The sequence below is a fragment of the Penicillium robsamsonii genome (genome assembly GCF_028829455.1).
Source record: "Penicillium robsamsonii strain IBT 29466 chromosome Unknown utg000001l_segment0_segment0, whole genome shotgun sequence".
Lineage (NCBI taxonomy): Eukaryota > Fungi > Ascomycota > Eurotiomycetes > Eurotiales > Aspergillaceae > Penicillium > Penicillium robsamsonii.
The window spans coordinates 3665083-3687232 of record NW_026643219.1 but is presented as its reverse complement, the minus strand read 5'-3'; the positions used below and the strand labels follow the sequence as shown (position 1 = coordinate 3687232).

At 49.1% G+C, this 22150-nt stretch overlaps 11 protein-coding genes across 11 annotated transcripts; 3 read left to right on the top strand and 8 right to left on the bottom strand.

The window, feature by feature from the left end:
- Positions 1-321: 321 nt before the first annotated feature.
- Positions 322-813, bottom strand: N7447_001463 (mitochondrial 54S ribosomal protein mL60; the record flags this gene model as incomplete). Its single annotated transcript, XM_057225739.1, has 3 exons — positions 322-374; positions 471-700; positions 773-813. 3 exons carry the CDS (start codon positions 811-813, stop codon positions 322-324), a joined length of 324 nt encoding a protein of 107 aa, XP_057089755.1.
- A 443-nt stretch (positions 814-1256) lies between these two features.
- Positions 1257-2587, top strand: N7447_001462 (tafazzin; the record flags this gene model as incomplete). Its single annotated transcript, XM_057225738.1, has 3 exons — positions 1257-1455; positions 1521-1539; positions 1774-2587. 3 exons carry the CDS (start codon positions 1257-1259, stop codon positions 2585-2587), a joined length of 1032 nt encoding a protein of 343 aa, XP_057089754.1.
- Positions 2588-2881: 294 nt separating this feature from the next.
- N7447_001461 (uncharacterized protein) lies at positions 2882-4525 on the top strand (the record flags this gene model as incomplete). Its single annotated transcript, XM_057225737.1, has 1 exon — positions 2882-4525. The coding sequence occupies one exon, from the start codon at positions 2882-2884 to the stop codon at positions 4523-4525; it is 1644 nt and encodes a 547-aa protein (XP_057089753.1).
- Positions 4526-4685: 160 nt separating this feature from the next.
- Positions 4686-6728, bottom strand: dbp9 (ATP-dependent DNA/RNA helicase; the record flags this gene model as incomplete). The annotated part of the gene is made up of 4 exons (XM_057225736.1): positions 4686-5784; positions 5841-6319; positions 6387-6463; positions 6518-6728. 4 exons carry the CDS (start codon positions 6726-6728, stop codon positions 4686-4688), a joined length of 1866 nt encoding a protein of 621 aa, XP_057089752.1.
- Positions 6729-7085: 357 nt separating this feature from the next.
- On the bottom strand, positions 7086-8380 carry N7447_001459 (uncharacterized protein; the record flags this gene model as incomplete). The annotated part of the gene is made up of 3 exons (XM_057225735.1): positions 7086-7748; positions 7772-7853; positions 7926-8380. The coding sequence occupies 3 exons, from the start codon at positions 8378-8380 to the stop codon at positions 7086-7088; spliced, it is 1200 nt and encodes a 399-aa protein (XP_057089751.1).
- Positions 8381-9837: 1457 nt separating this feature from the next.
- N7447_001458 (uncharacterized protein) lies at positions 9838-10200 on the bottom strand (the record flags this gene model as incomplete). The annotated part of the gene is made up of 3 exons (XM_057225734.1): positions 9838-9991; positions 10059-10106; positions 10166-10200. The coding sequence occupies 3 exons, from the start codon at positions 10198-10200 to the stop codon at positions 9838-9840; spliced, it is 237 nt and encodes a 78-aa protein (XP_057089750.1).
- A 191-nt stretch (positions 10201-10391) lies between these two features.
- On the bottom strand, positions 10392-11007 carry N7447_001457 (uncharacterized protein; the record flags this gene model as incomplete). Its single annotated transcript, XM_057225733.1, has 3 exons — positions 10392-10469; positions 10526-10954; positions 10993-11007. 3 exons carry the CDS (start codon positions 11005-11007, stop codon positions 10392-10394), a joined length of 522 nt encoding a protein of 173 aa, XP_057089749.1.
- Positions 11008-11667: 660 nt separating this feature from the next.
- On the top strand, positions 11668-13218 carry N7447_001456 (uncharacterized protein; the record flags this gene model as incomplete). The annotated part of the gene is made up of 2 exons (XM_057225732.1): positions 11668-11706; positions 11767-13218. 2 exons carry the CDS (start codon positions 11668-11670, stop codon positions 13216-13218), a joined length of 1491 nt encoding a protein of 496 aa, XP_057089748.1.
- Positions 13219-13584: 366 nt separating this feature from the next.
- On the bottom strand, positions 13585-14391 carry N7447_001455 (guanylate kinase; the record flags this gene model as incomplete). The annotated part of the gene is made up of 3 exons (XM_057225731.1): positions 13585-14162; positions 14212-14286; positions 14385-14391. 3 exons carry the CDS (start codon positions 14389-14391, stop codon positions 13585-13587), a joined length of 660 nt encoding a protein of 219 aa, XP_057089747.1.
- A 306-nt stretch (positions 14392-14697) lies between these two features.
- On the bottom strand, positions 14698-15870 carry N7447_001454 (uncharacterized protein; the record flags this gene model as incomplete). Its single annotated transcript, XM_057225730.1, has 1 exon — positions 14698-15870. The coding sequence occupies one exon, from the start codon at positions 15868-15870 to the stop codon at positions 14698-14700; it is 1173 nt and encodes a 390-aa protein (XP_057089746.1).
- A 1442-nt stretch (positions 15871-17312) lies between these two features.
- On the bottom strand, positions 17313-19217 carry N7447_001453 (uncharacterized protein; the record flags this gene model as incomplete). The annotated part of the gene is made up of 1 exon (XM_057225729.1): positions 17313-19217. One exon carries the CDS (start codon positions 19215-19217, stop codon positions 17313-17315), a length of 1905 nt encoding a protein of 634 aa, XP_057089745.1.
- Between the last annotated feature and the right edge of the window lie 2933 nt (positions 19218-22150).

The following is a 22150-nucleotide window of genomic DNA, read 5'->3' as shown; positions in this document are numbered from 1 at the left end:
TGCAAATATCCATAACTTCTGGTACCATACGCTCACTACCACCATGTCTGTCGCTGTATCTATATCATTAATGTGACCCGGGAATCCCGGAACCGAACAAAAAGAAATATCCTTGCCAAAATGCATTTGAATTGAAAGCCTGATCTAAGCGCTGGGGTAATCATGGAACATTGTAAGCCACCATCCTCTTCAGAGTGGCCGCGCTGCAAATTCCAAAAAGCCAAAACTCCGGTTGTCCATATGTTGCTTTTCGCTCTAACAAGTTCCCCGCCAGAGTCGAGTTTCGGATGTATAGTACATGTGCGGGGGAGAAAAATCCGTTTAGAAACCGGGAGGGTTGACACGTTGGCTGACACGAGTCCACTTGGGCAGCTCTGAAAGTAAAGAGAGTGGTTAGCTCAGCCGATCCACACAGTGATGAATACCGATTTGGTGTAAACATGTGAAGTAGAAGTGGGACGAGAACATACTGTGGATGCTCTTCCGGTAGCTCTTCTCCTTCTTATCGAAGAGAGTGTACTTGTCCTTGGGCAGCATTTCCTCCTCGCGCGGCATCTCCGCAAACCACCGAGTCACAGCCTTGGAGGTCTGACCATTGCGCTCGAGTGCGGCGCTGACGGTGTCAACGACCCGGTCCACGGAGCGCAGGCGCTTGCGCTGTCGTGCCTTTTGAGGGGAGGAGAGACGCCACGGGGTCTTCCTATTGGTTCGGGAATAAATGTTAGCTTGGGTTCGAATAATTGGGACTTTGGTCGAAGGTCCAGATACGCACCAGAGAAGACCGCCAAAGAGTGCTTGGGTTGATTTGAACATCGTTGGTTGGTGGTGCTGTCAGGGTGTAGCCGGGAGAAAATCGTGCTCGGAGTCGGGAGTTGTAGTTGGTCCGTGCACCGAATGTATAAAAATGTTAATGATAACATGGATCATTTACTGAGTGATATAGTTAATATGGGAAGACTAAAAGGTTATTATAACTTAGGCGGTAATCTTAATTATTCATATTAAATTAGGGCCACTTCATATTATTGAAAAATAGTAATGCTGACCTCTGTTTATATACTGAGAATGGTTACCCCAACCAAAATCATGTGATTTCGGGAATCTGTCGATTTCCAGGGACGCGATATTTTCTACAACGACACTTGAGTCTATTACATTTGCTCTTCGGAGAACATACTCCTTTCCAAGCTATTATTGGCTTGCGTAAAGCTTTTCATTGTTCATGGATTGTGTATAGCAGCTTTACACCATCCATCATGGACTCGAGCGCAACCGCGGAGGCCCCGTCCCTCCCTTGGAGGGCTTTATCCAACACAACGATGTGGGGAGTGGCGGGTCTATGTCGCGGTTTCCTTTCAGCTTTCTGTCATGCAGAATGCCACGGGAAAGAAGCATTCACCGACCTCTTAGACTCTCGACATGACGTTTCGCAACGGACACGAGGATTAATTACAGGTATGCCGGGACGCAACAAAGTTCATTAGACCAGTACAGTTGCTAATTGATTTATTTGAAAATAGTATCCAATCACATCAGCGTGTACGTGCCTCTAACAGCCTCGGATCGAGATAATCCATACTCCAAATGTGAAGATGGCTGACATTGCGACGGAATACCAGAATGGATGACCCATTATTATGGGGTATCTTGCCCTCGCGCTTTTGGAATAAGCGGTGGTCTTTTGGAAGCTACGATATTTGTTATCAAACAAGGTACATATATACAAGACCACCCGAATGCTTTTATGGATTGTTTTACTGATTGTACCCGCAGACCATTGTCATTTTTCTTCACTATGGGACAGGTGCTGCCCACTCACCGTTCAGCGCATTCTACATTCGGTGGTCTAGCTCAACCCGCTATGACCGAGGCTATTCGCTTGTTATCGAAGGGTCCTTTCCCTGTTGACCACCACCGCGCAGCGCCTGAGCATCAGCACTGGAGCTGGCACAATGTCTGTGTCGATCCTTTCTCCGACCTCCAAGTTGCCTACACAACCGATGGTAAGGACTCGCACCTCGCACCTACCGCGTACTCCTGCAACTCGAATTCGTGGGTCCATATTTTCCCCGAAGGCAAGATTCACCAGTCACCGCGAAAGACCATGCGCTATTTCAAGTGGGGAATCGCACGGCTCATCTTAGAGCCCAAAGAGTGTCCTGATGTAGTTCCAATGTGGATTGAGGGCTTCGACGATGTCATGCACGAGAGTCGGGAATTCCCGCGATTCCTTCCTCGGCCTGGCAAAAATGTTAGCGTTACCTTTGGCCCCAAGGTGGACTCGGATGTCGTATTTGGGGAAATGAGATCTCGATGGCAAAAATTGAAAGCCAGGGTCGAGAAGAGCTACCCCAATTCCCGCGACATGCCCCTGGGTGTCCTAAGTGATGAGCTGTTGAATGACAAAGAAGCTGTCGAGTTGCGCAAAGAGGTGACCTTGAAGATTAGGAACCTTGTCTTGGACATTCGCCGATCGCGCGGATTGCCTGATGAAGACCCGAAGGAGGGCTTGGTGGATACCTGGCTGGAGGAGGGTCCCAAGCGTGAAGGCCATATGAAGGACGATTCCTGGGTTCGGGATATCTGAGCCCCTGTGCATAGATTGTATAACATTTTATAGATTTGATTATGAGCAAAAGTGAGATATGAGCATTGGTTCACTTTCTGCCAGTCTTCCTTTTTGTTATTTACTACCTTTTTTTCAGCCCTAAACTCGCAAACTAAGGCAAAGCGGTAGCTCTTTGGCAGTACCAGGGCGGTAACGATTGTATGGGATCAATGTGGGGGCGATAAGCGATAAAAGCGGGACAGGTTGCCGGCCCCGGGGGGAAAACACTTGGGTAATTGGGCACTTTACTCGGCCAAATCCGCAGCTCGACCGATGCCCAAAAAGCGCCAGCAGTTTCACGCAAAGCCAGCCAACTCAGCACATCATAGCCTTGCGCTATCCGGGTCTCGTCATCATGGCAGGTCTGGCGTACAGGGCTCCGCGTCAGCGACGTCAGTCAACGACTTAATCAGTCACCTCCGCCGTACACAGACGCCTAGCACACCCGATGATGATCCCTCAAGCTCTCAACGTCCGCAGCGCTCATTTGTTGTCGCACGTTCAGTCCATCCTTCTCTTCGAGATGTACTCGAGCTCCCTGCAACTCCACCGCCGCGACCTCGCCCCGGCGCTCGTCGCACGGTATTCGGGGTTCGACCATCTCGACCAACTGTCGGGCCTCCGGCGCCTGCAAGCTGGCTCTCCGGAAATATGGATTTTATGGGAGATAACGGATTGCAGGACCGGATGTCGGGAGTCTTGGAAGAGGAAATACACCGGCTAACCCGCCTTCACGGGCCGCGGTTTCCGGACCAGAGGAGCCTGGTACATCTGATGCTGAAATCTATGGCTTTGAACTGGAGTTGGCATATTGAGTACGATGGGCCCTTTCTGTCCCATCTTCCAAATCATATCAAGGAATTGCTTTTGAGTTATGTTGCTGTCTACGCAAGAGGCTCGCCTCTCGGAGGGCACGTGAAGGGGCTGAGACCACTCTTTTTGACCAGACAGGATCAGGATCAAATTGGCGAGGAGAACCCGGATTTCAATGAGTCAAGAGTCGCTGACGCGGACTCCAAAATCGCGAGATTGGATCTGGGAAATGCTCTAGGAAACTGGATAACTTTGAAGCAGCTCACAAACGAGATGATCCTCTCGCCAGATTTAGCTGTGGGTATTTCAGGTCACGAAATAGGGGAGGATGTCCCAACTTCATGGGATGAATATGTGCATAACGGCAGAGCTGAGGCTATGCTTGATCGTCTTCCAGCTCCGTCCATGCCCAAGGCCATTACCCAGACCCTACGCTTCCCCGAACTACGTGCCTTATCTCTGGCACACCCAACACCTAATGCTGCAAGCTGGACTTCTCTTCTCAACCTACTAGCACATTTGCCGACACTCACTCATCTCTCGCTTGCCCACTGGCCTATACCGTGCCGGAATCCACGTGCTGCCACTACTCGCGTTCGCGGCCCAATGGCCCGCTTCTTGACCCCAGACGCCCTTGACGATAACTGGGCCGAAGCTGCGAGTATCCTTCGTCAGTTATCTCGTTCGACCTACTGTCTGAAATGGTTAGACCTCGAGGGCTGCGGCGAATGGCTACCAGCTTTGAAATGGGTTGGGAAAGACCCTGATGGCTTTCCACAGAGCCCTAATGCTATTGGCCCAGAGTGGAACGGATCTTGGAGAGATGTGGAATGGCTTGGGATCGGCCCTGGCTTTCTGGATTTGACGAATTCTCACAGCTCGTCTCATGTGCCGCCCCACGGAATCCCTGCCTCGCAAATACCCTCGTCAGATTCTTCTATCTATGCAACTTACCTGGAAAATGCACGTGCTGTACTGAGGCACATTCGGCAGCTAAGGCGGGGGAGGAAATGGCTCGAAATCGAGCTCGGGTTAGGGCTGCAAGACCTTGAACACGAGATAATCAGATTACCGGATGGGCAGGGATTATCAGTCTACTTATGAAAATATGTGCACTATGTAATATGCACAATGTACATCACTGGACCGAAGAAAAACCATCATCATACGCATGTAATCAGAAATGCAAATTGAAACTATTTTATTCATGTCTGACTATACAATGGTATTCGGACAAAACGCCCGCAGATTTTAAACTATGACACTATTTCTTCGAACGATTAAACGTCTTCAGGGGATCAACCTTCCCACCAGACTTTCCACGAGCACGATTGCGATCTCTCGCCTTGCGGATGCGATTCTGCTTCGTCTTTGTGAATCCAACATACCCGGCACCATCCTTCGAGAGACCCTTGCGTCCCTTGGCAGGCATCAAGTAATCAGGAACATGCTTGAGATGTGCCTGGACACGCGCAGCGCGCAGCTCGCCGTCGTGGCGCAGTTGCCGCAATTCTTCAGGATTTTCCTCAAAATGGCGCTTGAGCTTTTCACTCTTGATCAGTTCCTGGCGAATCTCGCGTCCTCGTGCTTCTTGAACTGCGAGTCTGGTCACAGAGCGCAGGGCATCTGTCATACGGTAACGGAAGGCGTCGACTTGCGTCATCTCAAAGTGGTAGGGCTTGACTTCGTGGCCGAGCTTGGTTTGCCGCTTGATGATCTTAGCGAGCATGGCTTCGTCGTTCTTTGTGCTAGGGATTGAGGTGGGTCGGTGCTTTCCGTGCTGCTCGGTGGGGATAACGAAGGAGAGAGCCATTCCTGCTTTGCCAGCACGGCCGGTACGTCCGATGCGGTGAGTGTAGGATTTGGAGCTGGTGGGGAGGTCAAAGTTGAGGACGCAGGCGACATTTTGGAAATCGATACCACGAGCAATGCTGTAATCCTTCTCTTTGCTCGTCATCTTGCGGCGCTTCTTGGTTTGCGGCTTCTTTCCCTTTCCGCTTTCATCAACTGCCTCTTCATCCTCACTGCTTCCCATCTCTTCCTTTGCTTCCTCGTCCTTTCCTTCCTCTTCGGTTGCCTCGGCTTCGGGCGACTTCTTCGATTTGGTGACTCCCAATACTGCTTGCTCGTCGGCTGCGACAATGATATCGTAGATGCCCTTATTGAATTCCTCGACAACGTGGATTCGCGAGTTGATGGGAAGTTCTGAGTTGAGGACACAGCTCTTGAGGCCGAACTGTTCGAGGAAAAGCTTCACACGGTAGCATCGGTCCACGTCTGCTACGAAAATGATGACCTTGCCCTTAATCAGCTGCAGCTTGAAGATAACATAGGTGAGGAGGAATTTCTCGTCTTCCGCGCATCTGTAGGGAGTTAAGTTAGCACCTGCTTAGATAACGGTTGTGGCATATTGTCTTACCGGACGACAAACTGGCTGACACCAGCACCCTTCTCTTCCTTCTCCTCGAGCTTAAGAATCACAGGGTTCCGGCAGTACAGATCCTTCAATGTATCCACTTCCGAGGTGAGAGTAGCACTCATCAAGAATGTCTGTGCTCCTCGGGGGATGGCCTTGGAGAGAGCATTGATTTCCTCGTCATATCCGTATGACAAGACCAGATCCGCCTCATCGATGACCAGATGGGTGATTTTATCGAGGGACAAAGCTGAGTTGTTAACATTGCTGTAAACTCGGGTAGGCGTCGACACAACGATATCCGGGAAATCGGCCAGTATCGATCGCTGAACTTCGTCGGACACTTTCTGTGTTAAGTTGACCGACCGAATATCCTTTCCGCAGAAGCAGGCAAAAGACGTAATCACTTTCTGGACCTGTTCTGCAAGCTCGCGGGTGGGGACAAGGATAAGAGCGGTTGTGGCTTTTGATGAGGGATCGGCCTATTTATAAACAGTTAGTTTACGTTATATACGAAGTACCATGAAGAGGAGGAAAGATAGAACGAACAGTCTTCTGCTGGAGGATGGCTTGCAGGATTGGGAGCACATAGGCGGCGGTTTTGCCAGAGCCAGTTTTCGCACGGGCTATTTCTGTTAGCATCTGTTCTTTGGTTCATCAATTCAAGGGTCTCGTCTCACCAAGAATATCTTTTCCTTCGAGCGCGAGCGGAATCGCCTTCGACTGTACAAGAGTGGGTTTGGTGAACTTTTCCTTGATCAGGGCCTGGCGCAATCGAGGATCGAGATTGAGGGCTTCAAAGTCGAGTTCTTGGTCCCCAGCCTCAGCAGCGTCGGGGGATGGGACATCGTTTGCGTCCAACTTGCGTTTCATTGTGATTGTGCTAGGCATTTGCTTGATCGAATCTGCGGAAGTTGAAACTTTTTTGGGAAATCTTGTCGGGCGGTGAGATTATTGCGGGCGGTGAGTTCGAATATTTTATGTTGACATAATACTTGCGCAATGCCTTAGGCAGAAACTATATCTATGAAACAACTATGGAGTAAAAAGGGGTGAGGGTGAAAAGACCACGATTGTGCGTGGCTTTTAGAGGGAGAATTGTGGTCTTTTCACCTGATTGTATATGCTTGAAAACCACGCCAATTGTGCCTCCGGGGCGGACGAGGGGTCTAATAATAAGATTTACCCAAAGAGATTTAATTAACTAACTGAGATTAAACTCAAATACAGCGACATCAATCCATAGGCTCACCTGTCCTTCGAAAGGCTCTTCTTGGGATGCTCATTCAATAGGGCTGTAACCATTTCCATGGCCTCCTGCCACGAGACTTTCGGTTCATGGTTTGTGCGCCCTAGAGCTTTCGCTTCTAGAATTGCTTGGGCTCGAAAGGTTGACCTCGACTCTAGGAAGCCATCTACCTGGCAAGACAAGCTAAAGACATCCGATCCGAGTTCTCCGATTTCCTTGTCCATCTTGACCTCCATGAAGTCGAAGGTCAACTTCACTCGAGCCGGATTCCAGTCACTAACCACATCACAGTGCTTCGCGCAGACTGCTTGCAAGAAATTGATAAGTGAAGCATTCACAAGCTCCTCATTCTTGCCATGGGCCCTCTCCTTTTTCGTAGGCCCTGGATTTAGTAACTGGAACAGCCGTTGCTGTTGCTCGTAAGGGAGCCAGAAAATACCGGAGTTATCGAATTTAGCCTGTAGGAGACGGCCGTGCCTTGTCCCAAAGAGCGAGATGACGAGTACTGGGAAGAGTGAGGTATCCTCGAATTCTGGCTGTTTGAGACGGCAGTAGAGGACGTTTGCAATAGGTGCTAACTCGCCATGGAGTAGTTCATTTTCTTTCGCCTTTGCACCAGTGAGAGTCAAAAGTTTGATGTGAGGGCGAGTGGTCTTCGGATCCTCGAAATCGCCAAGCCATTGACAAGTAGAGTGGGCGTTTCATCTCGGAAGATCCTGAGGCTTTGAATGTCCAAATTTAACACCGCATAACATTCCTGTTGGAGTCTCATAGAAAGAGTTCTCGGCCCTAATAGCCTATGTTAGCGACTTATTAATTAAGTATAGAACGAGACTGACTTGATATAATCCCAATGCGAAAGGTCCTGTATTGAGGATGTCGATCTCCCACTCTTCCTCTCGGACTTTGACTCGAAGACCTCAAGATAGAATAGAATTTGACCAGCTCTCTCCCACATCTGGCAATGCTCTGGAACCTCGTCTGTGAGGTCATGGAAAGTGTCCTTGAATTCGGTGATGTAGTGATGCTCGTCCCTAGAAAGGGTTTTTTTGTCGATTTTATATTCTTTAAGCTCTTCCTGGGTGAGTGGCGGGAAAAGACAAGCTTCGGAATCGGTGAATTTGTGATCCTCTGGATCGATGGGTTGGACGGACACTCGGAATTGAGCGAGCTCAGTGTGCGTGTAGGCAGGCTTGGACCGAGACTGGAGCTCTTGGATGATGGATCGCGCTGCTTGCTTATACTTGTCTCTTAGGTGAGCGCGTTCCTGCGGGTCAACCAGGGAAGAAGCCATGGTGAACAACAAGGAAGAAAGGGTGATATTGTTGAGACATCAAGCCAGAAAGATGAGTTATGGGTGGACTTAAGAGCTATATATGGATAAGACTGACGAAAGAGGCAGGTATAATTAGTAGTGAAGGCCTAGTTACCCGGGCGGGGACCCTGTTATTAGTTCCGTGATCCTCACTCGCCGCAGAATACCCGACCGAAAAGCATCACCAAACCAAAAAGAGGAAAGATGCCAAAAAGAGAAAAGATGCAGTTAGATCACCAAACAGCCAACTTCCGCGTAACGGGACCGTGTTATTTTGGCCACTCCATCTCAGCGTGAAGTCTTCTCTGCGCATTTACCGCCTGAAGGATTGTCTCCGTTGCTTAGCGCCCCGTAGCATCAGGGATTACTCGCACGAGTACAATGGTGCCGCCAGGATGCGTACCAAGCACCTGTACCCGCTGGTTGCACCGAGGTGAGATGGCCGACCTGGCGGTGGCTTTTCCATTAGGTTATCCGTGACAGACTAAATGAACTCCGTGATATTGAGGTCTATCAGTTCTATCCGCTGAATTAATTTTTGGTCACTCAACGAGTAATCCTCTAGCAGGAATATCTTACAAGTTGACCAACAAGGCAACTGGGTTTGATTCAAAAAACTGCTGCTAATTTAACACCCCATGGACGATACCAATCCCATGGATCCTCAGTGCTCAAGTATTGATCTAGGATCATTGGTCAATATTTGAAGAAGCTCGGTGGTCCGGATCAATAGCAACAACGCCTCACTCGCGATGCGCACATGAGGAACAAAGGGAAAAGATGAGCAGAAGGGCGAAAAGCAGCGAAAAGTTAGTGCGGCGATGAAGAGGACTGAGAGAAACACGCACGGCGATAGTAATGCGCAGGGAGGCGCTAACCGGAACGGGCACGCTAAACTCTACAGTGTACACGCTCGATATATTAAACCAGCCTATATCTCGCTGTGAGTACTTGTAAGCTCTCTACACATTTTGAAACCCGCTGCAGCAAGATTCACATATTGTGCTCATGTTGCCTTTCTTTTCCAAGATCGAATACAGATGTCATGGAATCCGAAGAATAAGCGTTCATAATGACAATCGATGTTTATCGAATCAAAGAACCTCAGAAGTTGAATACTATCCCACGTATCGCTCTTAACAAATCAAAGAGAGCAGAAACAGTGCTAACAAAACCGAATTAGGTATGAACGATAAATTGTCGACACACTCATCCCTAGACAGGCCATGTAGACCGAGACTAAAGGAGCTCGCGTGTAAACTAATTCCACAGGGCCTCGCATGTTCCATTCCCATTTGAAAAACCCAATCTGGGCGTATTCTATCAATCTCACCCGAGACGCTTCCGTAACCTTGCCAACGGGGAGGACTTTGACATTGTGTTCGACGGTATAAACCTTGCCAAAGTTCATTCGAGACATGCAGTCCAGCTTCTGATCAGGCCTGACAGGATCCCTCCAGGGGCCTTTTGGTCACCCCGGACTCGGCCTGTACAGTCCGAGGTCTATCACATCGAATATGAACGACAGCATGTTTGCTTCGGTCAATCCCGGCTTTGGCCATGCCTTGCCCGTGATAAGTGGTGATGGGCCTAAAATGGTGGATAGTATGCTACGATGCAATTTATGTTGAATTCGAATGTGCACACGTACACACACCGGCAGCAGCGCCGCTGTTCTTTGACAACTACCATGTGTCGGATGCTACTGTATATGAGCTCTTGATATTCTCCCCCAGTGAAAAGGCTTGGTGATGAGTGAGAGACTTTCCCGCTGAGTACAGTTCCATGCTAGTCTGCATTCTCCTGCCAGAGCATGGAAAAGACCTAGATGATCGGGATCAACTATCAGCAGGGCCTTAAAAGATGACATTTTAAAAGATGAATAAACCCTGCCAACTCGGAAAAATCTCGGACGATCGCCCTGCCTCTTGTAGCCTGGTGTGAATTATCGCCAGTCTATTGGTTCGGGTATGCACGAAGCGTGCCCAGGCTATTGCTTACGAAGATCCAGCGTCTCACGTTCGCCGTTACTGCCGAGGATCGTGTATGCTGGCCCCAATGACTTTTGCTGCATGAAAAAATTAGCTAATTAGTTAAAGAAGAACAACATCAAATATTACGCACTACCTCCTTGTCATACTTTCGTTGGGCGCCCCCCAGAATGGGGTCATCGTGGTGACTGTGACTGCTGGCCCCATAGGGCAACACCATATGTGAGGCTGGATGATTCCCAAGACTCAATACCTGCAAGTCATCGATGTGGACTTGGGGAATGAATGGATCACTTCTTGACGAGGCGGTGGTTTCGCTACGGTCGGATATGGTTGCACGCCCAGTTCTGCGACTGATTGTTTCTCGCGCTACCTCATAATGCAAGTCCGGGCTCCATCCAGGCAAAGTGCTCTTGTTGTTTGCTACAATTCCTGCACCTGAGTATACGCCACCATCCACACGATGATTGCCGAGCTGCTGGTATCTGGTGGCTGAAGATCGGTGATTGAAATCCGTTCGATCATTGGGATATGTTTGGCCGTAATCGAGCGGGTCCTGCCGCTGTACATGATCTAGGCGACTTGCATCCAATGAAGTACCCAGTCCGCAGCCATGACTTTTACATAACTGATCAAGAAACTACAAATAGAGGGAGACCAGACAGATAAAACATAGGCCTTGGGTTTCTATATCCCTCATCAGGAACTCAAGTACCTGTACCCATGCGACTTGGTCCGTTCACATCAATGATCTTTCGATAGACATGATATGCATAGTGCGTATGGCATCAAGTTGGGTTGTTGTCAAGCGCTCACTCGCGGAAGAGAGACTTTGGCAGCTAGCACATGATCGTAGACCTTAAGTAGAATTTCAATGACATCTCAGTTAACTGAGGGGAATGCCTTATTTGGTGGCTGATATACCCTCGAATGCTTTTGCTGTTTTATTGCGCTCCGGAAGGGAGGAGGGGGGCAACCAACCGAAAGGTGAAGCGCGGGCGCTAATGCAATGCATCAGATTTACGAACTAACGGCCATTGGAGGTTTCATTTGGGCACCAAAGCCCCAGTAACTGCGCCCTCAACCTCACCCCACTAGAGCCTCCGTTATCGTGTGACTCTTGAGGACAAAGCTTCCCCTATTTCATCTTTCGAAATTATCCGATTTATCAACATTCTTTCGGTTGTTCAACCTTGCTTACCAACTTTTGAACGTGTTGGTCTATAAATCTCCTTTGCGAAATGTGACCGGGTGGTACTGCGAAACCCTTTAACAATGACATCTTGGCCAGGGGCATGGAATCGTGTATCCCAGGTAAGTTGATCTATATTGATATGCATTAACCTCGAGGCTCATCACTCTCTTACCATGTAGCCGCCGTTTACGGCAGAGTACCATACCAACACTAGAAGTGAAGTCTGCCTTCCCAATATTTCATTTGCTCCAACTTCACGACTGGAGTTAAAAAGAGAGGCTCGAGCATCAAGTTCCACAGCATCAGAAACTCTGCAACCATTATCGCCACTTCCCTCGGGTGGTTTTGCTCCAATAACGATACCAACAGCGCCAATATTCGGCCATACCGGACCAGACATGGTAGATGATGGCGATCAAGCCACCCAAAACGAGTCCTGGTCACCACAAAATCTCCAACAATGGAACGAATATGATGCTCTCACCGAATCATCCGTAGCATCCTTCCCAATTCAGTACTCCCCTGGAATAGATGAGCAAGCCAACTGGTATCGCATGCCTGCGCCACCCCACGAATCAGTCCATGAGACCAGTGCCAAGGTGGCAAAGCTTATAGGGGAAGTATTAAGTACCCATGAAGATGTGTCAGCCAAACGCTCTCGGATCCGGGAAATGCGGCATACGCTTCGACAGAAACGGGATGAAGAAGATGATGTGCGGGTTGCACTACGGAGCAAGTTGAATCTCATAACTGCCGAACACGTAAATGAGGATCTTGCTGCTATCAATCACACCATCAACGACCTCCAGGTTGCGACAGCGTCTTATTTTATCCTTGAAAATGAGTATCATAGACAGGAAGAAGAGCTGGCCCAGCTGGAGCATGATTACAACAGACGCTTGGACACATTGCAAACCATCTTCAAGGATCAAGGCGGCTCGTTGGCACACTTCCAACCCATCAAATCAGACACCGAATCTTCCTCGGCGGATTACACCTCGGAGTATGAAGACCAAAATTTGCCCCAAGTGGATGATTACCTTGCCATGGTTGGCGAGGCGCGCATACTCGCGGAACGGCTGTCGGAGCTAAAGACAGAATACCTGGTCCTAGTTGACCAACGCGAGCTCCGCGAACGAGTCGGTATCCCACTCGATAGCGTGGCTCTCAACTTCCTCCTTCGATATCAAGATGAAAAAACCAAACTTGAGACTGAGCTAGGACAAGCCCGCCATAAAATTGAGTCGCACCCGGAACATGCCAATCGCTCTGCAGGGATCGCAGAAGAAGAAGATAATGAAGAGGAGGTGATACAGCATTTCATGCCCGAAATACCAGAGGATCAGATATATAATGATCCGCTGCATTCGTCGGAATTTGAGGATTCTTCGCCTTTCTTCGCCTCCGCTCATCCACATCCTGTCAACAAAGGCACTTTTGTGAATCGATGGCTTCTTCATCGGCTGCGGCACTCGAGAGTTGAGATTATGCGGTTCAAGTCTGCACCTGAACTGATAGATCTGGATAACAAGGGCTGGGGGTCAGAAAATATTAGCAAGATGGCGATGATGCTTTGGTTTCAAGACGGTGCGGCGAGCGTGGAGCATATTAGGAGTCAATCAGCTAGATAGTGCATGTATACTTGGGTAGAATTGGGCGTTTATAGGCGTGTCATCAATTTCCTCTCTCTTTTCGTAGCAATCAAACCATAGGGCAAGACCTGACCTATTCTTGACCACAAGTTGATGTTGATTTCACATACAGGCAGGCCATAGTACTTTAACCCTACATAGTCTTCATTACTCCACCCAACAATGTTCCCCTCATATAAAGCCGCAGCGCGTTTGACCTATATATACATCTATATATTTCAAAATTGAAATTGTTGATGACTTTGGGTGAATCTTAAATCTTACCATGATTTCAAACAGTAAGTTCCAACATCGTGAATAGGCGCATTGCCAATGAACTCCGCCATAGCCTATCCAAGCATGTCCTCACTCCAACCCGAAAACAAATCCCTCAAGCTCAGCATAAGCCCTTTCCAGACCATCATTAACAATAACCCGATCAAAAACACCTTGAGTCTCAGCAAACTCAAGTTCCCTTCTCGCCTGATCCAATCTAACTTGAATCTGCTGCTCACTCTCCGTCCCTCGACCCCTGAGCCGCTGCTCAAGCACACCAAGATCTTGTGGCCTAATAAAAACATAGCGGGCCTCAAACCCAGGGTTTATTGTCACCTGCTGCACGCCGACCATGTCGATATCAAGAATAGGAATGAGTCGTTTTGCGAATATCTCTGCGAGTGCTGCTTTACTCGTGCCGTAGAAGTTATCGGCGTACATTGCATCTTCTATTAAATCTCCACTGGATTTGAGAGTGTTGTATGTCTCAACGGAAACAAAGTGGTAGGATATACCGTCTTTTTCACCGGGACGTGGTTGCCGGGTTGTGTGGGAGACTGTTAGTTCGAATGTGTTTGGGTGTGCGTCAATGAGCTTTTGGATAAGGGTTCCTTTCCCTGCACCCGAAGGACCGGAGATGACAAGAGGTCTTCGATCCTGAGGTGCTGCTACGGGGGTTAGCATAAATGGTGTAGTGTTGGAAGTCGGATGACGTACAGGAAGTCATGTCGTCAATAACGAGGTTCTTGTCTTGACGATGGATACCGAGAATTTGGGATAGGTAGTGGTTGACTATATGCAAGGAGCAATTCCCAGAGATCTCTCAAGTCCAGGTTGTGGTTCGAGGGGAGTGCATGGTACGCAGTGAAGTGTGCGTCGGACGGCCTTACCGCTCATCGGCTCATGGGGAGCGAGTGAGTCTACATTAATTCACGTCTTAACATGCCCACAATATAGGCGGTTCAATAATAGCAAAGTAATATTGCATCAAGATGTTATCCATCTGCATCGTAATTCTGTTCATTATGTACATGACCCAAACAATTTCCCATATCCATATCCATATCCATAAGTCAATCGGCATTTGCCGTAAAAAACACGCTGATTCCTAACCCAAAGAATTGTCGAACGTTCAAACTAAAATCCCATACACGAAGTTGGGTATCTCGTACATCAAGGCCTAGCCCAACCTGCAGTCGTAATTCACGAGTATTGTGTCTCGCCCTCACTATCACTCAGACTATCGCGACGACGGCTCCGTCCATCACGGCGGTAACCCTTCGTCAAGCCCGGAATTGGATGCTTGTAGCTCTTGGTACCGGAATCCTCGGTGTCAACGTTGGAATATTGGTACTCGGAGCGGGAGCCCGCAGACGAGAAATCCAGGGGCTCTGTGAAATGGCCCTGGGCCACGGAGCGGCGTTCGCGGTGCTTGCGGGGGCTGCTAGTACGAGATGAAGGCGCAGGAGGTGGACCAGATGGGGCAACCTCGCTGCGACGCTCACGACGGCGGTTGTGACGGCGGGTAGACGGGTCGCGGACACGAGGCTCTTCGGTTACTTGACTGATAACATCCTCGCTGCCTTGGGTGAAAGAGAAGCCGGAGGGATCGCGACGGGTATGGCGTGGCTGCTCGTAGGCGAAATCGTGAGATTGGCTCATTTCACTCTGCTGGTAGGAGGTAGGCGGGGCGGAGGTGTCGTAGTCGCTGCCGTTGTAGGTTCCATCGGCTTCCCGGTTCATGCCGCCAATGCGAGCGGGCTTCTCTTCTCGGTAGGCACGCACGTCGGCATCATCTGCGCCTTCCCACTGTTCATGCCTGTTGCGTCGGAGGAGCTTCTCTTTGGCGGATTCTCTGAACCTCTTGCCTCGTGACTTCTCTGTAATAGTCGTCGCTGTGTCGGTATATGATCCTTCTGTGTACGTGTATCCGTCGTCGTTGTATCCCTTGCCAACGACACTTCCGCCGCCGAGGTCGGTACTGGCTGTAGCGTTACTGAGAGTCTTTCCGTCAGGTCCTTTTCGTCGCAGAACAGTGGACTTGTAGTCATCCCAGTCGCCCTTGCGCCAGACGAACCCGCCATTCTTGGCCCAGAAGAAGAACCAGATTCCCCCTACGGCAAACGCCAGTCCAATGATGGCAAATAGGGCCATCAGGCCTTGCATCTTGATGCTGTGCGGGTCGATCGTGCCCTGGCCATATTTTGGCTTGGTAGAATCATCGGAGTCGGTTCGTCGGAAGAGGTTGTGGGTATTAGTGCCGATGGAAGCTAAGGTTCCAGTGGTGTCCTTGTTTCTCGCATCTCGGGCATAGATTCCGGCGACGGCCGCCGCTGGAAAGTCAGGGGAGTCCCCGTTCGGCCAAAATGGAGGCATGGTGGAGTATTAGAGTGGTCAAGAGCACCTGGCTCAGGACTGGACTCACTATTAGATCGTTAGTATTCATAGATTCTTGTGATTGGAAAATGAGGTATATGAACATACATTGAAACAAGTGGTCAACACCAGATGTAGATAAAGATAGATCTCTGACACGCTGGAATGTGGGTATAGAACGTGGGTGTGGAATGTGAGCAAAAATGAAGCACAGTGTCTGGATGGGTATCAGTAGGAGGTTGAAGATAAGATGGGGGAATTCAAACCCAGATATGATTCAGCTTAACTTCCGGTACAAAATTGAGGAGGTTGGAGGGGAGGCTGGGACCTATCTGTGTTTACATGTTGGTTGTCACGGGCAACTCGACTTACATCATCCCCCACATGCTGTCCACCCACGGGTCCAGTGAACGGGTAGAGTTGGGCCACCCGTGGGTCGATCTATAAAAAGAGTCGATCATTGATTTCTATTTAGATCTGACACATGGCGTTTTTAAGAAAATGGGTTTAATTATGGATAAATTGTATCAAGCCGACAAATACCACCCACTGGAAGCCTCTGGGAGAGGCATACACGGTCGAAAGCTGTGATCGGCCCAGACAGCTTGTAGGGTATCAAAACCAACTAAAGAGCAAAAGCAGGGGGAAAAAGCATCAAGACCAATGAACGATAAAACAGACAAGGAGATCAACGAGAATGGGAAAATCAACCGAATCAATACAAAGCCCAAGAACAACACTACGAGGCTCCCAGTGGGACAAAATACCAGCAAAACACATGAAATCATAGATATGGCCAAAGAAAAAGATGACCCGTTGAGACATGACAAGTAAACAGATATGGGTATAATCTCTCTCCGCCACTCGGAGTCGCGAACAAAGTAACCGGGAGAAAGACACAGACCCAACAAGAAAGGCTATACACGAAACGCTGACAAAAAGAGACATCAGAAAGTAAAGCACATCAGACTTGTCATTGCAGGTCATCAGAATCGTACAATCATATCGCCATAGCAAACACATCATCATGGGGCTCGTGCCCGACCATTTTGCCCAAGCACACAAACATAGTAAGAAAATCGAGACAGCAGTTGCAAATGAAATAACACACAAAAAGTCCTCCCAATCTAGCGAGACTGTTGAGCAACAGGCAACTCTAGACTTCATGACAAGGCCCAGCCTGTTGCGCAAGTCGCTCAACAGATTCTCGCTTTAGGTAATTACCATTGTTTTTTTTTTGTTCCACAAGCACCCGATCCCGAAGAAAAAAAAAGAGAAAACGCAACATATCCGAACCAATCGAAACTTTTGACAAACGGACAAGGCCAGCCACAAACGGCTATGCGTACACAAGATGGAATCACAACAAAAAGATAACCTAACCATGAAAAACGAGAAGAAACACAAAAAAAGAACAACATCTAACAGAATGGGTAACAAGATTAGTTGTAGCGTGTCCCATAGGCTGACCGGCTGTCTCGACGAGATCGTTCAGGCCGCCTATCATCCCTGGGACGCCGCGCCACATCTTCAAGTGCCCGGCGGCTGGAGCCGCCCGTATAATCAGAGCTAGTACCGTTCACATGCTGCTTGGATGGCCGCGTGCCGCCGATGTTCAGTCGAACAGCCCCGGTCTCTCCAGCACGAATGTTAATAGATTTCCCTGCAACTGATTCAGATGTAAATCCAATTTGGAATCCGTTTAACATGAGGGTCATATTTTTGTCATCTTCCTTCCGTGAGGCTGTGGCACTGTCGCGGCTGCTACGACTCTTCTGGCTACCACTCTCACTCCCATTGCCGTGAGACGTTTTGGTAGGGAGTAAGGCTTCTGCAGATAGAGGTAGCGCAGCTGCTGAGGTTCGGCCGGATCGGGCTGCCTGGTAGTTCTCGGCGTCACGCTCGCGGTCTTCGAGGTCGCCGCTGGCGCTAGATGGTTCATCGTAGTAGTATTGGGGTTGCTTACGCCGCCGAGAGCTCGCCACGGCCACCTGAGCACTCCGTCGATCATCCTGGTAGGACGTTGATCGTCGGGTATCTCGTAGGCTATGGGTTCTCTCTGGTAACGGGACTTCCCTTGACATTCGACGATGGGCGCGATCCTGAATCACTGGCAAGGCAGACGCAAGTTCCGGCATGTCCATGCGGTCCAGCTCTCGGTCCATGCCTCTGGATGAGCGACGGGAGTGTACAATACCGGCAGAGGTAGGCATTTTCCGTGGTAGATCTGGCCGCTCTGGTCGTTTCGCCTGGTGAATCTGCGGGGCAGACCTGGGCTTTGGCCTGGGGGGTGGCAGCATCCGATAGTAGTCTTCATCATGTTCCTGGTGCCTTGTGGGAGGGCGGTCATGGGCTTCTCGTGAGGAATAGTGTTCAATAGGCTCCTCATCATACCATGGTTCATACCCAGTATCCATGGGTGGGGGAGGGGGGGCATAGATAGATGAGGACCGAGGGCGTGGCTCCCGGGACTCGGACCGCTCTCGTACATAATCTGAGGGGGCGTAGTCCGAGACAGATGGGGCGTAGTAGGAAGGTTGTCCATATGGAGATGACGAGTATGGTTGCATGTATGCTGAGTTGGCTGGCGGAGGGCCATGATCGTATCCGTGCTGGGAGTACATCGGAGATGCCATTCCTGAACCCATTCCATGTGGTACCCCTTGGAAACTCATGGGTCGTCCATTTGGGTGATAGGTATGGTACGAAGCGGAGCGGCTAGCTCGACCAGGGTTACTGACATGAATATTCTCTATGACGCCAGCTGGATATCGAGCAGTGTGCGGGGACGATGAGTATTCTGGGACGGGTGGACGCTGGTGGTAGTAGGCATATTCGCTATGTCGATGGTCCATCGGGGTTGATTGGTGGTACTGAGGAGCACCGTATTCGTGGTAACTATCGTGATATTGGCGAGCGTAGGAAGATTCTCGTCGAGACTTGGACGGCGACCGGTGCACGTGAGCATGATGGGCAGCGCCCGGATAGGCACCAACCATCTTCTCTTCGCGCGAGGGTCGTGAGCGTTCCTTTTCCTTGCGTTCTCTGGTTGAACTTTTCCTGGCGAGGTTGGTACGCCTGGGGGCGTCTGGCTTAAGAGGGATCGGGGGACTTTTTCCGCCCGACGGCCCAGATTGGGTGCTATTAACCGTAGCGGCGGTGCGACTAGAATAACCTGAGTCACTGGCGGCGTCGATCAGCGGCTCCTGGAATTTTCCCAACCTCGAGGATATTTTGGCAGCTGTATTGGCAGCAATATTGGCAGAAAGTCTAGTGTCGGGTACAATGGCGTGGCCTTCTTCGTCGTAATCCTCGACGCAGGCAGGCCGGGGGCCCTTACTGGCCATTATGTGGGCTGCAAGGCAATCGGGTGTCTGAAAAAAAAAATTAAAAAACAGGGTTGGTCCCGTTTCCGACAAGGGCGACGTGGGTGGCTCCCACAGGGCTCCAGAACAAGTTCAACTTACAGCAAGCCACTGCTCCCCTTCGACGATGAGTCAGAATGGATATTATTCTCCCCCTCAACCCCGTAGATCTGACGAAATGGATTCCTTTTTTTTTTTCTTTCTCTTCTCTCCAGTGCCCAACCCAAGCGGGCCACTCAAACAAGTAAGCGGACCTGCCGATCGCAGCGGGCGATGGCAGGCGGAGGGCGACGGGTTCTGTCAAGCGGAGAGAGCGAGATGGTACTTTTCAGATCGCAACGTCTCCATCGAAGTGGGATGTTAGGCTAAGAGTCGGGCGGAAGCGTTGGGTCAAAGAAAGGAAGAAAAATAGAAAATGACCTCTCTGGCAGACGATGAGTGGTGGAGCGTACTGCAGCTGCAGAGGTTGGGTTGAGAATTTGGGATCCTCTGCCTGACGGTCTTAGAACCCAGTGGGGAGAGTGGAGTCGATGGGCAGTTCAAAAAAAAAGTCGAAGTGAGGGGTGATTTGATATCTAAGAAAGAGAAGATATCTAAAGAGAAAAAAAGGAGAGAAGTATAGTGAAAAGAAAGAGAAAGAGGAAAAAGGAAGAGTAAACACCCGAAGGCACAGGGCACAGGGTTTATGAAAAAAAAAAAAAAGGGAAAAGAAAAAAATAAAAAGTTTCACGAAGAGGCTCTCGGTACCCAACACAAGGGGAAAAAAAAACAGGTGGGGGACAGCGTCATCAGTGTTTTATTTATCTATGTATCTAGCTAGAGAGAATTATAGTATATTATATATTGTATTCTGTATGGAATTGTGTAAAATGTAAAATGTAAAATGTAAAATTGTATAATTGTATAATTTGTTTACTTTTTAAGCTCGGGACCCGCTGGGAAATCCTTGGTTTTGATTCCTAGGATCCATGGTTGGTTCTTTACTCTTATCTTTATTTCCCTTTTCTCTTTTCCCTTTTTGTCTCTTAGATGGTGCATTCCTATTTCTCCCTAAACTGCATCCCACCTAAGGCCCAACCCGGCTTTGCGGCCCAATGATCGCCTCCGCCGTAAAAGGGTCTTCCCTGTTCAAAAGGAACCTGTTCCTCGAAAAATTCGGCTGTTCGGTTCTCGGGTTTATTTTATCACTATAATCGTTCCCTTTCTCATTTTCGGGTACATAGATCAATACAGGGCCTCAAATACAATGACAATGTATCCGACACACGGGAAATAGTCGGTGGGGATGACACCAACTCAGGCTGCAACCTTGGAACTCAGTACTGCAAAGGTGATTCTTACTACGCTGTACTCACATAGTATGTACAATGTAGGCAGACACCTGTATGTATCAAAGGCAGATGTATATGTCGACAACCAACGGCAGAAATCGCCACTGTGGAGTGACTCAGGTTTATTTCTACCATAAAAACCACAAATGTCAAACGACACTAGAAGCAGAAGAGGGACTGAGCACTGCATGGTATTCGTCGTCAGAGCCCCTTCGTCCATGTGGCAGGATATCTTTGGACGTTGTCCCTTCTCCGCCTGCATACTTCTCAACAGTGACTCACACTGGTGGAAAACCTGTGGCAATGCTGGATCGGTACGAAGCCAAAATATGTACTTATACAAATTTCGATGTACATCATACACGAAACACTAGATTGTACTAGTGATGAACTAAATTGCCGGAACCTTCGCTCGGGAAGTAGAACTGGCTAGATCGGTATGACATGCAGCACGGACGGTCTATCATTGCCATTGTGGATTCCTTTCATATCCCTTGCGTCTTTAGATCAAGAGGTTCGCAGAGTTTTCATGCCACACATGTGGAAATGACACCATTAGAACTATATATATAGCAATGATCACTTTAAGATATACGTAACCGATAGCATCCAAAACATCCTGGACCCTGGATATTCCGATCTGATCGAAATTCTATATTGGGCCGGAGTGGATATCTTCAGGCTAAGAGGCTGAAAGAATTGAACCAAAAAAAGGGCTCCGCTCCAAATAGAACTAAGGATCTCCATGCGGCTCCAGGATCGTTTTCCCACTTTCCCTTTTCAGTGACACGCTGGAAAGCAGTAGGAATATGCCGTGCGTACCGGGAAATATCTGGAGTTGGATTGCATGGCAAAACAGCCAACAAGCTTTACTCGCATGTTCATGGTGTGATCACGTTGACGTCTGTCACCAGTGATTCATCTCGGGGAGAATAAAACAAGGTCAACCCCCTTGCTTCATTCTGCGAGCATCAACTCCTCGAGATGTTCACCGCTCTTTTGTGATTTACCGATAAGTCGTACTCCGGGGATGAGGGGAAATCAGACCAACTCTATTCGTTTCTCGGAATGGTTTCTATCGGGGGTTTAAGTAGAGGAAGATAGGCGACAGAAACATTATAGAAGTTTCGTGTACATCGTACATCGGTATACATGACTTGCATGTTGATCGCACCCCGTTCTTCTTTGTATGGGACATTATTCGTCGGTTCCAGATAGCGTTTTTTTTTTTTCATGGGCCTTGGCACACGATGGGTAATTAGGATTGTCTGATGTCGTACGAAAGACAATAGTCATGTAAGTCAAGTGTTCCCGTGGCCATTCAAGGCCAACGGACTACTGGGGTGCGACGGAATCTACAGCGTGCTTGATTCTGTGGCTCTTCAGGGTATCGGGGAGTAGGCGGCTGCCTTTCCGGGTGAAGCTCCCCGAATCTTGCCCATGTGGAGGTAAAGATGGTGTTCAAAACAGATCCTTTTCTATTATATCCATCTAGCCTAATTAATATTCACAAAGATAAATATAAACCCACACTCTAGTCCGTAGCAATAGCCCAATCAAACCCAGATTATCCCCGTGTCGGCT